At 36.5% G+C, this 16,360-nt stretch overlaps 1 protein-coding gene across 7 annotated transcripts in view; it reads right to left on the minus strand.

Annotated features, from left to right (window-relative positions):
- Window positions 1-16,360, minus strand: part of TRAPPC9 (trafficking protein particle complex subunit 9) — a 508,568-nt gene that overhangs the window by 257,886 nt on the left and 234,322 nt on the right. For all 7 annotated transcript variants that reach the window (XM_055703587.1, XM_055703586.1, XM_055703588.1 and 4 more), the window contains one exon: window positions 6,460-6,613. In XM_055703587.1, the coding sequence (XP_055559562.1) occupies window positions 6,460-6,613 (154 nt within the window). The remainder of the gene's footprint in view (window positions 1-6,459; window positions 6,614-16,360) is intronic.

The following is a 16,360-nucleotide window of genomic DNA, read 5'->3' on the forward strand; positions in this document are numbered from 1 at the left end:
ACATTTTGCTGAAATCTCACTGTAATTACAAATCTGCTCTTTCATAGGAGTCAAATTGTTAAATGCCTTTGTTGACTCAGGTCCCATGTCTAACAGTAAAATCTTTGTTGTTAACACCACATGCAACAGCCAGAACTGAAACACTTGACTTCCAGTTTCCAGTGCAACTGTTCACATTTGGCAGTTAAGACATTTTCAATTGCACAATTACATGAGTTTCACTGGGGGCCTCAAAGCCAACAAACACACAACCATCAGATGCTGTTTAAAGGGAAAAAAAACCCCACCCTAATTTTTCACAGTAGACACCTTTATTTCATGTTTCTTTAGGAACAGATTGCATATGATACAAACTGTTCCATACTGAAAACCTGAATGACAGTCAGATGAACTAGTTATCTCCCCAAGGAAAAGGTTGGTCTTTTATACTATCTTGACTGTCTAACGTGGAGCTGGGTACCCACAATTATAACACAGCATGTACTGCTAAAAAAATTAAAAAAAATAAAAAAATTACGATTTTTAAAAATGGTTTCTATCTTAAAGTTACTTCTGTTTTTACTCTCTGCAGCATTCCACATCTTGCATCCTTCTAAAAAGATTTATTTTCAATAACATATTTCTCAGTTCCTTTGCAAATACAGGTGGAAGTGTGTACACAATCATAAACAAATTAGCAAATGTTTATAAATAAAAATTACACTAATGTGAAACAAATATAAATTATTAATGTTCACAGTTTATGTATAGCAGTAGCCTTAGTCATATTATAAGCTTTCTGCTTATTTGTATTGTGGTACTTCAATATTAAAACTAAGTACATGCAATTACTGAGGTACTTAAATAATAGTTACTTTTGCAAACAATTGTTGATGCTAAGAAGCTGCACCAAAATGTAAAGCTCCATCCAGCTAAAGCATTTCTAAGGAAACCTTTACTGAAGTACAAAAGTTCCACAACACCCAATATTCTCAAGAGCAAAGATTCATAATTATGATCAAGATGAAGTCATCAAAAGCTGAATAGACAAACAGAAAAGTAAATTTCAATAACAGTTATCAGTGGTTTGCTGTCAAGCCCAGACAGCACATCAAATGAGATGACTCAAGCTTTTGTCTGATAGATAATAATTTCAAAATTCTGATTGGCTACTTAGATGATGAGACACAAAAACATTCATAAAATTTATGTATTTGGAAAAAATGTCAGTGTTCACAAACTTAATAAATGAGTGGAACTTATGAAGATCACTTAGATGAAATTCAATGAAGAAAAGTTCTAAGGATCACCCTGTAAGGTATCAACAAATCAACAAATGAAGTTGTGAATAATTATTCAGTCAGTGATGCTGGACCACATGCAAAAAAAAATAATCAATCAGACACCGGACACTGACAAAAGAAGTCAAAAACAGTTCTCAGAGCAAGCACCATACCTGAAACACGGAAGGTATAGTTTTTATTCTATGAGAAACCTCACCTGAAGTATTGCTTCCAGCTTTGGGTTCCACATATCAAGAAAAAATAGGTATACTGCAGAACAGTATCAGCAATATGACTGAAAGAAAATGTGCTTTGAAAAAATGTTGGCACTGAGGTTTAAATATAGAAAAGAAAAAAACTGAAGGGGCACAAAGTATAGAATTTCCAAAATGTAAGAAAACATTGCAAATAAGACAGGTTTCATATAAATCACAGAAATTATTGTTGAAGTAAGAAAACAAAGTTTAACTATTAGAAGAGTTAAAAAAGGAACATGATATTTAAGGTGGCACTGGAAGTCTTATTTTTTAAAGGCTGTTAGGGCCGGGTTTAGAATATTTTCAAGCAAATTACTCCAAAATGTTAGTCTCATTTCACTGGAATAGCAGTTCTGTCACAGTACATTAGAAATTCTCTCTGGCTGCAATCAAACTTGGGGAAAGCAGGAGAAAGGAGAAGGAAAAAGAGTTTAGTTTTCAACAGTCATTCTCTGACCCAACCTTCTGCATGGCTGCACAAATCACAGAATAATTTATACTGAAGGGCAATTCCAGAGTCAGTGGCCAACCCTGTGCTCAAAGCATGGAAAATAATGAAATTGCATCAGGTTGTTCAAGGCCTTGTCCAGAAGTTTTCAATATCTTCAAAGACGTTAATTTTACAGCACTTTTGGACAAGCTGTTCCACTATTTGAACACCCTCATTGCGAAAGGGATTTTTCCTAGTACCTAACCAGAATTTACCTGTGCAACGTGCTGCAGTCACCTCATGATGTGCCTTGACTGAAGCGTCAGATGTACTTTGCTGACTGCTGCAACTCTTGGGCTTTGAGAAGGTTCCCCTGGAGGTCCATCAGCTCTCTTAGGCCCAAGGGCAGCCTCCTATGCAATCCTGCCTACCAGTTCCCCAAAGTCTCCTCTCCTAAAGTCCAGTCATTATTCTGCTACTTGCCTTCCTCGCTTCCCTAGGGATACTGAACTCCACCATTTCAAGGCAACTGTAGCCAAGACTGCCATCAAACTTTACCTTTCCAACTGGATCTTCATTATTTTCAAATAGCAGATCCTGCACAGCACGTGCCAAATCAAGCCATACACTTGTACACAAAAAGTGTCCTCAAAGTACTCCAGACACCTCCTAACCCACAAGTGGAAGACTTCTCCCAGTTGTTAAAGGAAGAGTTCACCCAGCTTCGCTTCTTGATTGTGTGGTCTGTCACAAATGTGTACCACATCACCGTGGGACTCCTCTGTCCTTGATCCAAAAGCTTTCTGTTGGCCCATCCCTCATTTCCTAACAATTCCCTGTGCACTTCAGCCATCCTTTACACAGAACACAACAACCCCTCATCATCATCTCTGCCCAACCTTCTAAATAACCCCTAGCCACCCATTAGTGTACCCTGTTCACACAAATTACCCACTGTCTCTGAAATCCTGATGACACCAGAGCTCTGAAACTGCACACTGACCTCTAACTCCTCCTCCACATGCTTTGGCAAGTTCAGGTGTAAGCATGTGACACAGGCCCCAGATCACATCTCAGGGCAGAATCGATGAACCTAAGCCACTGCTGTGTCCTGTCCATGCTTCCGCCTTCTTGGACTGCTCTACAGGCTTTGGGGCCCATCCTGCAAGGTACCAAGTTTAAAGCTAAACTCGCTAAACTAGTAAATTGCTGGCACTTCATCAGAGAGGTGACAAGAGGCACCCAGAGGTAGAGGACAGGGAAAGACTGTTCATTAAGCAGCAGCAAGAGGTATGACAAACAAAAATAGATATAAAACTGAAACATAAATAATTTCTTGATGTTATCCCTAGCCAAACCTTTCTGTGATTCCTATCAAGAACCCCCTCCACCATCTGAACATTGATAAATCTTTGTTTATTCTTCTAAAAATGAGGATGATCTTCGTGTGACCAAATTCTCTGAAATGATGTTCAACGTATTTGGATTTCTGAAGTTAAAACGTAGATGGCACAAATAAATGGAATAGTCTGAAGAGTAATAGTCTATGGTGGGTCTAACACAGTGTAAGGACCACAAAGAAGAAGTTTAACCTGCCCTTCATGTTCCACATTAGGAACATAATGTTTTTAACTCAAGATTTTGAAGAACTCTGGTACAAAGGATCAGTAAAAAGATTGAAATCTTAGAGCACTCAGCAAGACACACAGCACTTTAGGAACTTCAAAGGACACTTAGTACGGATGCCTTGATTCGCAAGTCAGAATGCACAGGAAGTCCCTAAAGAAAATACAAGTAATTATAAAAATATTTAGAAAATATGAAGAGCAGCACAATTTTAAAATATTAGCCACCTTAATACTACATATGCTCCGTCTGTTCAAATTCTGTGTTAAAAAAACGCCAGTTGTTAAGCTGATACCAGATGCCACCTAACAGATGCTAAAAAACAAGACAGCATGTTCTTAATTTAAATTATCTCAATACAGCTATTATCTCAAAGATACAGTAAATCACATTACTCTAGAATTTTTCTTAATTTAAAGGACATGGCAGTAAGCTTTCTCATGTCTATTTTCCTAATAATTTTAATTCTATCAAAAATGTACAAAAGGTTGATTTGAATAATACGCTGCTTTGTCTTTACCTTCTGCCTTCAGCCCCCCAAAAGTGTATTAAAATCGACCAAGCTTTACAGTATTTTCACACATGAAGCACTGAAAATCTCATCACTTGAAACCCTGAATATTTCAATGGATAAACCAGTAGAAAATAGATTTTCCATACTGGTAAATACTTCTGGTGCTCCTCAAGACACACAGATACAGCCTGAAATCCTCATACTTTGTAAAATATTTTTGGACCTAATGGGAGTTCTGTATAACTAACTTCTCATTACAGTCAACATAATCCACTTCAACTAAAATTTGAAGCCTTTGTTTATGTGACGGTTTTATATGGTATCCACCAATACAGCAAGAATTCAAGGAACTGTAAGCTAAATCATATAGTCCTTCCCTTGTAAACAATCTAAGATTACTTACAGTAAAATAGTCTGAGCAGTGGTCTTTAAAATAGACATTACTCTTCTCATGCATATACTTAGCAGAGAAAGGGTAGTTCAAAGTTGTTCAAAGATGGTACACACCAAAAAGATCACTCGGTCTTACCATTCAAAGGACTTTTGCAAAAATGTCTTCTCTAGTAAGAAATAAAAGCAACTATATGTATTTCTGCAAATACTTTTTATATCTTGGCTGCATTTAGGCTGGCTTCTGAAGGAAAACAAAGCTTCTGCAGTTATGCTCTCCATGCTCTCCATCCATTTCTCCATGTGTCTGTCCATCAGTGTGGCTGAAAAACTCTGCTGGCCAGTGTCACGACTACTCTGGCGGAAGGACAGATGCCTCAGAAACAACATTTCTCAAACTTCACGGAAGTGAGAGGAGAATTATTATTTTTTTTTAATCATTCACATCTCAACATTGCTGTAAGAAATAAAAGCATGAGAAAGACTGACTCTAGTCGAGATACGAAATCTGGACAGCAATGTACATGTTTCTTCAAGAATTTTTAAGCACATGTGCAACTTGTTGGCTTTCATTAGAATAGTTTTAGTTCTAGGAACAGAGATAACATTCGTAACAAACCTTAAAAACAGAGAAACTAATGCTTGGACTGAATTTAACACAGAGATTTCATTAATTGTTCTGTTAGTTTTCCAAGGTACTGACTTAATGTCAGCCACGATAGATTTGGTATCAAAATTAGGTTTAAATATAGAACACAGAATGGATGTAAACAGTGTTGCTCAGCAACAGAAATTAATGAGGATGTATTTTTACACCCTGACAAAATTATTACAACTGTGAATTCAATTCCAGTATAAGAATTCAACTATGCTATTGAAGAATATTTATATCTTTCCATAACACAGAAATTTTCTCAGTCAGTTCTGGTTAAATATTGACACTTTTTCATAAATGGAACTCTTTCTGAAATGTTACTTAGGGAGCCTAGACAGAACCAGGCATAATCTCATTTATGTCTCAAGTCTTGCCTTTGACAAATCGTGTGCAGCTCATTTAGAAATCAGTAAGGCAAAATCATTTCAGATCACAAGATAAAAGTACAATTAGAAGCACAAAAAGATAAATCATGATTTGATTGCCACTCCTCTCATTTCCTGCCACCCACTAGCATGCAAATTTGTGGATGATCTGAGTGAAAAGTATAAATCTCCTGGAAGATGCTGAGTATCAAGACATGGCTTGGGGTGCTGCTGGCTGCACAGAACATGGCCCTGATTAAAATAATGAAAAAGTACATTTTTGACAAGCCAAGCACAAGATTTTTTTGTGAAAATCACAAAATTTACAGCAACACCATTGGTTTGTTTTACCTCCAAATCGAATGTATTTCTTTATTAATAATTGTAAGGCGATATTTTACTACATTTAGAATGATTATGGGGATTTTATGTTTTGAATGGCTAAGTCATCACACAAGTCCTTTCTAAGCCTTAAAAAGGCTACCTAAGATTAGATACATTACTAAATCTGTAAAGAGGACTTGGAAAAAATTATTCTAATAAATTCTGATTTGCTCAAATTCAACTAAATATATGATAACTCTCTAAATCCAGCTTTGTGTATTTCTTCATGGTTCAGTTACTTGGAGTAGGGGAGAACAGAAAAAACTGACCCTATAAAACTACTACTCATCAATCCTAACTATACTTCCTCAGTTCCCTAAAAGTTCAGAAAAACACGCAGGGTTTGTGGCAGGCTCAATGACTCAGAAAAAGCCGTTATAGTAAGACCCAAAGCATCATCTAAATAATATACAGCACAATTAACCTTAAACAGTCTATAATTATGATAAGCTTTATAGTTCTAATTACTTTGATTTTCAGTAGCACTGCTATACAGTGAGTTGAATTATAAAATAAAATGTGCCACGGGGCATCTATTTATATATTTTTAAAGCAAGTATTTATATGAAAGGATATAATTTTCCAGCAAATATCCAGCTTGCTGTTAATCTCCAGACCTCTTGCTTGTTGCCTTTCTTCTTCCAGCTGCTTTGCATTCGCAAACTGTGTCCCATCAGTAGGGGATTCTGGGAAGCTCTCAAAACTGAACTTGTCAACTTGGATAGCCATACTGTAGCAAAGGGAAAAGAAAGAGAAAAATCCCAGGATTTTTACTATAACAATTTTACAGATACTACTTCCGCAGAAAATGCAGACCACTTGAAACCAAGCACTACAATGTTAGTATATTTGTCTCAGTGACATCTAGTCTGTATACTAATGATATAGAAGCCATTTAAGCAGTTTATTAATCCCAACCTATACACTAGTGAAATAAAATTTTATATACAAAAATGTCTGCTGAAGCTAACAGTAACACACTTAGAAAGCCATTGTGCACTTCACTGGTTTTACAAGCCAGCTTCCTAAATTTTCCTTTAAAATTGTCCTTACAAACCTCAGGAAGGAAAGACAAAACAACCACAGTACCTGGGCCTAAATGTGGCCCTTGTCTTTTTCTTTAAGAAGATACTTCCATTTTGCTTAATGTATCTTCACGAATTACCGACAATACTAATTTCAGTATCATAGTATAATTTATTGGTAGTAAATGGTTAAATTTGCTTTATTAAATGTACGGTGAGGCATAAAAGCAAATTAAATTAAATACATTATGCTATAATGCATACTAAATACTTAAATGTTAAACTAGAATCACTAATCTAATACAAAAGGGAATTTAGACCAGCTCACATCACATGAAATGTGGTTATAGCAGATCTAATATACTGCGCTGCCAAAACAGCTTTAATTTCCTGAATTGTCTAAAATAAAAAAATAATTAGTGAAGAATAAAAATATATTGCTCTTGAGATGACTTCGCACTTAAGGAAAACCAAAGACCAAGCAACAGGTTTGGAAATTGTTCATGAAACACAACTACATTCTAAAAAGAAGTATGGTAAGGGCATTTAAATAAAACAGGGGATTACTATTATTCCTTTATATATTACTACATTAAAGAGCAAAACGTATTCTATAAATGTTGCCAACAGGAAAACAGTAGTAACAAAAGTCAACGAGAAAGGGCTTTGAAATCCCCCCAGACAGAAATGATTTTCTATAATTAGCATTAATTTCAGAGAATCTTGACCCTAAAAGGAATGGGCAGAAAATACACGGCAAGTACAAGAACAGGGAATAATCTAGAGCTTATCAAGCTTCCTGTGGAAAGATGAATTCAAACAGGCCCATCATGCTTCACCTGGAGCAAAAAATGACATCTCAGGAGGAGAAACTGGGAATTTTCCAAGACTACCTTCATCATTAAAAAGTAGAAATACAGCACTGAGACAAAGGTGGCACAACTACTGTTTCCATAAGCTACCTCTTTTGCAGATGGCATCTTTGCTGATCTTCACATTTAAAAAAAATCAAAAAAGGCAGAAGAATTAATCTATTCCTCTCTAAGGGGTGTTTTTATTTTGGCTATGTTTTCTACAGCAAGAGATCATTAGGAGTTTTTCATTTGCATGCAAAGACCATCAAGTGCTGGGCATATAAAAAAAGAAAGCAAATATGAGCTACGAAAGTGTATCACAGTAACTGCCAGAATCAAGCCCGAAATAATGTAATGAAAAACACCTAGATGCAGTCCGTAGAGTGGATTTTTTTAAAAAAAATATCAAGCTTGAATGACTAACACCATCAATTCTTACTGCAATTCAAGTACGATTTGAGTCTGAAATGCAGGCTGAGTTGGCTGCAGTCTGCATGGGCAATGTGTGTGGAAGACAGAGGCACAACTGGAATGCTACGAAATCATTTTTGCCTTTGTTTCTAAGATTACATCATTACTCTGTGGTACATCAGCAGGTGCAAACCCAGTACTTGATGTCTATTACATACGCAGGACTCTTTAAATTCTCACATAAATACTCACAGTTGGTTACCTATAGTCATAGTTTTACAAGAAATTATCTTAGTTGCTGAACATATTTAGAATCTATCACCCGATGGACCTGGATACCAGCTCTCACCTAATTATTGTGCCATACTTTTCTAAGTGAATGATATATTAGAAAAACATTCCTGCCTAACAATATTTAATATGAAACTGGGGGTATTCAGATTGCATTCTTCTGTTAATGGATCATTACTGGCAATATGGTAATTTTTTCTGGAAATTTAATATGCATGTAAGCACTTTCCCCGCCCCCCCCCAACAGTCTACAATAAATCCATATCTACTTCAGCAATACAGTCTAGATTACCCTTAACAATGGTTTATTTTACAGCTCTGCTCAATATAACTTTATTAAGCTCTAAGGTATCAAAAACTTCAGTAAATAAGGCTCCTAGTACTCAGAACCTCTACTAATTTTTCAAAATATTCAACCATGTTTTCATTTATACTGTGTATTTAGCACAGTAACACCTCATGTCACATGAGAAGATACAAAGCCTTCCCCTACAACATGCTCACCCGCTAGAAAGAGGTCCAAGTAAAGAAAACCACAGAGAAAAAAATACCACATAAAACAGTATGATGAATACAGCTGTCGGCAGAATATATGAAAGCACCACGGAGAGAGAAAATAAAACTTTTCAAGACAGTTACACTCAAAGTAAAGCATGACAAAATTAAATCCAAGCTCTTTTTCTTAAACATAGATGCCTTTTATCATCAGCATTCTGCTTCCTCTTGTGCTAAAAATATTCATATCAAGATTTGTCTCTGCATTTTTTATCAGTAATGTTGCTTCAGTATTTATTCCTCAGCCTATGGAACGTGTAGTAAATGGGAAGGCTTTACAGGAAAGTCAAAACAAAAAATAAATACCATAACCTAAATCAGTCACTCATAGTCAAAAATGTACTGCTACACAAACACAGCTTCTTCACTTTGCTTCTAATATAATGATTTCTCCCGTCTCAAAAGATGCGTTTCACCAGTGAGGTATTAACAGACAAATGAGTCCCAAAGCCAGGTGGACTGAAGGTGAAAATGAACAGGCTGGACTTTGAGCAACAATCACCAAGCAAATAAAGGATTTTTTCAATTTTTAAGTGATCTGTAGAGATCACATGGGCTTTATTCTAAACGAAGCAGAAGGCAGTGAAAGGCATCGCCCAACTTTGTCACTGTACTGTGCATCAAAATAATGAAACTGAAATGTATTTCAGCTGTAAAAGTCTTTCTCAACTTGTGTCTACAGTTACTTTACAACCTGTTTCTTGCCAAGAGTTCTCTGCGCTTCTTTTCTCCCCAGATGTGTCCTTGCTTGTGATATACAAGAATCTACGGAATCTATATCGGAAGAAGTAAAATTCAGATTGAAACAGGCATTCTATTTATTACAAAGGGCTAGGATAATGATGGCTGCCGTTGTGTAAGGGTAACTGTATACACAGTACGTTGCCCTTCACGGTAATTACATAGCAGGGAAAACATCCAAGATCTTAAACCTCAAAAGTTTAAACATATACTTGCTCCAGGAAAAGGGACAAGAATTTCATTTTAACCTTCTCTGCCTCATGGGTAGCTATCCAAATTTCCTACAAAAAGAGTTTTCAGTAAATCATGAGATATTTGTATAAAAACACTTCATTATGTAAAAATATTAAATAGCCAATCCTGCAAATGCAAAACAGGTTTTATTTCTCTCTGGATAACCTTGCTTGTGCAGGAGGAGGAATAAAGTAACAACAGTTTTCATGAATAATGAAACAATCGTGTTTTGAAACTACTGGGTTCTGTCACAAAACAAGCCCAAGCCGTTGTGACAGCTATTCAGACAACCATGCATCGTTACAAGGGATGCAAATTATTCAAATACAAATTAAGTGAACGAAGAGGAAAAGGTCAGCTCATTGGCAATGCTGATGATATGTTTGCGGTATCATCTCACGTTACCTGTCAGGATGACTTACAGGAAAAAAAAAAAAATGACAAACCCTCTGACGGTGCAGCATATATTTCAACAACAGTTATCTGAAGTCATATTAAAGTAACAGTGCACAATTATTAAAGACACCGGACAGTTCATTTCACCATTTCTTAAATAAATGATTTTCAACTTTAATGGAAATCTTAATCTTGACAACAAAATGCACCTCAGAAAGGAATTCATATCAAGGAAAAAACCTTCCTGTGACTGGCATCACGGCTACTCCTGAGCCAGCGCCTTGCACATCCCTCTTCACTAAAGCAGTGTCAGTTAAAATTAAGCAACACTGACAGTTTCACAGAAGTGGCAAGTAGCAGGCAAAATTACTAAGTGAAGAATTCCGTAGGGACTACAGCCTTTAGTGCTGTAACTCCTGCCCTTGCTCCTGGCAGGACAGTGGGCAGGTCCCAGGCATGCATCTCGGCTCTTCTGCTGTCCTCATCTCTTACCAGAGGATGAACCTATAAAGTGAAACTAAATATGTGACAGTCTCCAAATAAAACAGGTTTAAAAGCAGGCATGGTATTAAAAGGAAAGCAGCAATGTGGTTAACATAACTAGATTTCATCTTTCATTAAGTAAATAAAATATTGCTGCATAGGTTGGAAGAATAAAATCTAGAGATAGTCATTCAGTTCTCTTCAGGAAGAAACAATGTAACAGGAACCCAAAAACTCTTCCTCATGGCCAACTACTTATTTAAATACTATCAGCCACCGATGAGCTGGAAGCTGTTTCCATGATGAAGTTGAAAGGAGGCAGCTGGTGACTATTCAACATTATGCTTCCCGTTCATCTTCCTTTCTCACAGAAAGTAGACAGTAGGGACACAGAGCCAGACCATATTACTACTACTTATGCAAAATGCTTATCTATATGAGTACTCCCTGTATAGTCCATGACTTCAACTTTCAGTAAAAGAAGTGAGGATGATACTCTTGCTCTCACCTTCACAAGGGGAAAAAAAAAAAAAAAAGAAACACACACCCCCCCCAAAAAAACCCACATAAAGACAAGCCTGCTTTTAAAAAAAGAAACTTCACCAGATTCTTCTGTTGTGCAAGCTCAGTAATAATGTTTTTATAACATCATTTTTCAGGTGCACATAATTCCACCCTAAATACAAGTTCTGCAGCTGATATAAAAAATGGCAGTGACACCCCAGCATATAATAAATCATAGGCAAAGACAATCCTCAAGAATCAAATCTTTCGTGACATGAATACATATGTATCACTAGATGAAAACGAGAAAGTAATTTTAATAAATTAACATTAACCTTGTGTTTACTTCTAATTATATCACTGTTTTAGAAGTGCAATCTATATTTCATTCACTACTATAAAATACAACTGTAAAAATAAGTAGTTCAAGCGACCCATAAGTAATGATCTCTCCTCCTGGCCTAAAACTGACTTCATAAAGAAAAAGGATTGCTTTAATATCTGAACTATGCAAAGCAAAAGATAAATTTTTCCCATTAATCTCGGAAAGGTCAATTAAATTAAAAAATTTGCATTTAGAACTTAATTATTTATTTAAAATAATTGAAGAGGAGATAAAAGTCAAACTATATAGTGCTGAGGTCTGTAAAATTCAACAGCTTATACTTATCTGATCCCCAACATTTCAGACAATAAGAAGTTAAACTGGGAAAGAATAGCTCCACTGTATATAATGTAGTATTGGAAAATGGAACAGTGTTAAGAGATAGTTAGCTACATAAATCTTCTGTTTAAATGAGATTATACTATGGACACTGAGAATCTCGCTTTTCAATTCTTAACTCCAAATCTGAAAACCATAAACTGGAAACGAAGAGACGTAACAATTAACTTCACCTTGCATCTTTCCTCACTTGCCCATTTAAATAATTTGGACTTCTATGGCAATCATCATGCAACAAAACTGTTAGCTACTTAATGAAATAAGACATGTAAAATAATAATACTGGTAATAGCCTGCTTTATAAATACAGCAATTTCTAATAGGGGGCATAAGAGATTAATGATCAATAGTCATTCACACCATTAGGAAATCTAGAAAAGCATAAGCATGATATTACTTGAAGATTGAGTTGAATATCTTTGCTTGATTTATCACAGCTGAACTACACAAGGATTATAATCCTGTCTTTATTCAAAATAATGTATCCAATATCCAAAAAATACTGTATCTGGTAACCCTCTCTCAGTGGACTATTAATAATCAGAGTAATAAATTTCAAAAGATATACATTCATCTTCAGTTGCTCATTTGGATAATTCAGTATTCCCTTTATATGGCAGAAAGTTCAAAACAAAACAAACGTAAATTAAAAACATGGAATTTTGTGCCAGATATAAAAACAAAGACCCACAAAAATTTATTATAGTCATGCCTAGTTATCGTTGCAGCCCTCCCAATCTTCTCAGTAAAAAATTGAAAAGATTGCCCACCCCAAAACAGAAAGGAAAAAAAAAAAAAAAAAAGTGGAATAACACTAGCACCTCTGTTCTGTTCAGAGCATCTTTCCCAGGTAGCCTTGAGCGGAGAAATCAGGTACTCACCTGCTGCAACCCTTTTATCATCCTTCTGACCCTGCACACACCTAGCATCGAGGGACACAGGACAAAACCACCACATGTCTCTGCTTCTGGAACACCACAAAAAAAACCAACCCAGGAAACACCGCTGAAGAGCACTTTGGTCAGGAATCACCACCAGATCACTTCACAGCATGGTCTCTGCCCTGTCCCAACACTGCTGGCTGTCGTTGGCCCCGGGCACAGTGCTACACAGGTGGAGTAAAGCTGGGTGTGGGTAAGACCTGCGTGGGACACCAAGACACACACAGCCTCTTGCACATGGTAAACCTGGAGCATCAACTCACTTTCTCTTTAGAGAAAGACTTCAGCATCCCCAATAAATGATGCAATTGATGGCAGTGTTCCTCTTTTAAAGGAGTAGGACTGTAACGTGGTGCACACACCTGAAAGGGTATCTTCAGCGAAGACAGAGGACCTAGTCAAAACAAAAGCTTGCTCAAAACACCAGAACAGCCTGTACAGAGGAATCATTCATACATGAAGCAGTCCATCTCAGTGATTACACAAGAGGAAATGAAGTGGTACAGAGCTTTATATACAACTTTTTTATAAAGGAAGCACAGGTTTTTCATAAAGGAAGTGATTCAAACATTTTTTGAGTAAAATGGTAAGATGCATGAATGCTCAGTGTGCAAGTGTACACATTTCACCGTGGACTGTGACTCCAAGATACAACTAGACTTTACATTCATAGTGAATTATTAATTTACTATCTACTTGCTTGTCTCCTTTTTTAGATATGCAAAGATAACATCTGCCCTTTTCCCAGAGCAATGCAGTAGAAGTTCACCTCGAGATGATTTACCGTGATAACAAAATTCTTTTCCAAGTCACTGTTTACCCAAACCATTTCCCTTGCTAGATGTATAACCTGTATACTTCTGTCACACGTCTGACCTTCACGTTTTCTGGATTTCTTAAAAACACCATAGCTGTACAGAGCACTCTTTGGTTAGTTCCTTGAAGAGTCTTATATTCAAGATTTAAAATGTTTACTTTGCACTTGTTGATTCTTTTGGTATATAGTTATAAAGATTTTTATTACAGATTCTCAAGTCCCAGAAGCAAGTTTTGTGAGTGGTGCCATACTTCAACTAGCCTGCCAAAGAGCAAAGTTGGGGGACAGTCAGGACATCACCAGTTTAAGAAACCAAAGCACCAGTACAATAGTGAACATCTCCCACCGCTGCAACATGGGCCATGAGTTTTGACCTGCAGAGCTTATTTTGTAACGAGTACCAGGAATAACATTCACAAACATGAGTAGGGGCACAAGAAGCTTTAGTCATGCTCCCTAAATCTTAACTCCCAGTGAGTAAGCTTCACCTGAGGAGGTGTACAGGTTCCATATCAGTCAACTGCTCAGCACTATTAATAGAAATTATACACATCTCACACTTTCACACACAAAATTTTCACCTAAAGAATATTTTCCTCAAAAACACTGTATGCATAGGAAGGTTGTTTAATGCTTCCTCCACCAATAACACCAAAACATGTATTTAGAACTGTGCTCAGAAACAAGCTATTTTCAGAAAACAAGCTCTCCCACTGAGGAGTGCAGCAGCCTGAAAGCCCACGTTGGTCTCACCGTTTCTCATCAGCAGTTAGATCCTTAATGAATGTTAATGTGATAGCCTCAAAGCATTTCCCATCCGCCCAGGAAATAATAGTTAATAAACCAAGGCGTTGCTTCTATTGCTAATGATCCTTAGCCCTTGGCAGCCCTGAATCCAGCTTCAGCAATATGCAGAGCAAGGACTGCCTTCACTTTTATCTCATCAAGTTTCTATCGATTTACCTTTGCACACTTTGCCCCACATATTGCTGGGCTGCATTAGTTGGCTGATTTGTCTGATTAGTATATCAGAAAATGAGCCCAGCTCTAAAATGCCTTGTTATTTCAGCCAAAACTTCCCATTTGGAAACAACTGGATCTTATCAAATAACTGCCCTGCCAGTTGCCCTCTTACTCAGTGAGCCGCGAGCTTGAGCTCCCGTGGGAAAGCGCAGTGAAGCCGAAGGGCCACCAGCCTCGCATCTGAATGCTACAGCTAGAAATTTGTTTTTATTTAATCATTAAAAGGGAAAATACTTACTTTGGAGCAGTGGCCTACCATATTAACCTACCTAAGTCAATTAGGGCGGGATAGACCACGCATTATATACGGACAATCGATTGCGTGGCCCTGTTTGTGTGCCTGCCTAATGTCCAGGCAGCAGCACAACCATCTTCAAAGAACTAAAGCTAATTAAGAAAACCCATTAAAATCAAACTAGATCAAAGGGCTTTTTAGTCTTGTTTCCTACGGTAGTTTGAACATAGGAGTTTGAATTTTAGAAAGGAAAATTTCACCTGTGAGCAAAATCATGCTTGGGAAGCTTTTGCAGAACACGCAGCTAGTTTAAAAGAACTCAGACGTAAATCCAGGATTTTTGGTGCCACTAAAAAACCCAACAATGCTTATCTTTCTCATATATACAAATTTCTTACATGAGAATGGATGTCTTCACTACATTTGGAGAATGTGGAGGGATGGGGGATTATACATAATACATGTTATGAGCAGTGATCTAATGGTGTCTGAGATAAAGCCACTTTGGTTCTGAGAAGACCGCCGGTGCAAGCTTTTTGTTACCATGGCAAGCACAAAGCCCCAGCTAAGGAACAATTTAAAACAAAACCCCCAAAATATGACCTTTCAATTAAAAGTTCACGCTGAATGTATCCATTTATGTATGATACCAAACTTTTTTAAAATTTTCATTATTTTTAAGTGTTCTTCTTAAAATGAGGAATACCCTAACAGGATTAAGGAGTGCTGTAAGTTTTTCATGTATTTCATTCATGTCTACTTTAAATAATGCTTTAAACATATATGAATTTACATTAATCCTTTCATTACTTCATAAACTGAGAAACAATTATTTCAAGTAAAAAAAAATAGCTTGGTATTATTTAGAAGCGTTGGTAGTGTTTTAAAATACGTAAATGTTGAAAGTAATTTTTTTTCAGCCTTTCTTTTTAATTTAGAAAATTATGAAGTCTGTTCATTCATTTAAGTCTACATTCTATGGACAAAGAAAAAAAAATCATCAAAATTCTGTAAACGTTTCTTTGTGGCATTCCTTTATAGCTAATAAAAGCTCCAAAGATGATGCTAGCTAAATTTCTGCAAGACATTTTTTCTCTTTTAAAAAATGCAGACTGCAAGGTAAAATTCAAAGGTACCAAAACAGAAAACAATAATTTGAGATCTCTTTCATGAAAATTATATATACTTTCCACTCACTGACTAGATCTTGCTGACTATAATAAAAACATACGTAGGCATATCT

This window comes from Falco cherrug, chromosome 3 (assembly GCF_023634085.1).
Source record: "Falco cherrug isolate bFalChe1 chromosome 3, bFalChe1.pri, whole genome shotgun sequence".
NCBI lineage: Eukaryota > Metazoa > Chordata > Aves > Falconiformes > Falconidae > Falco > Falco cherrug.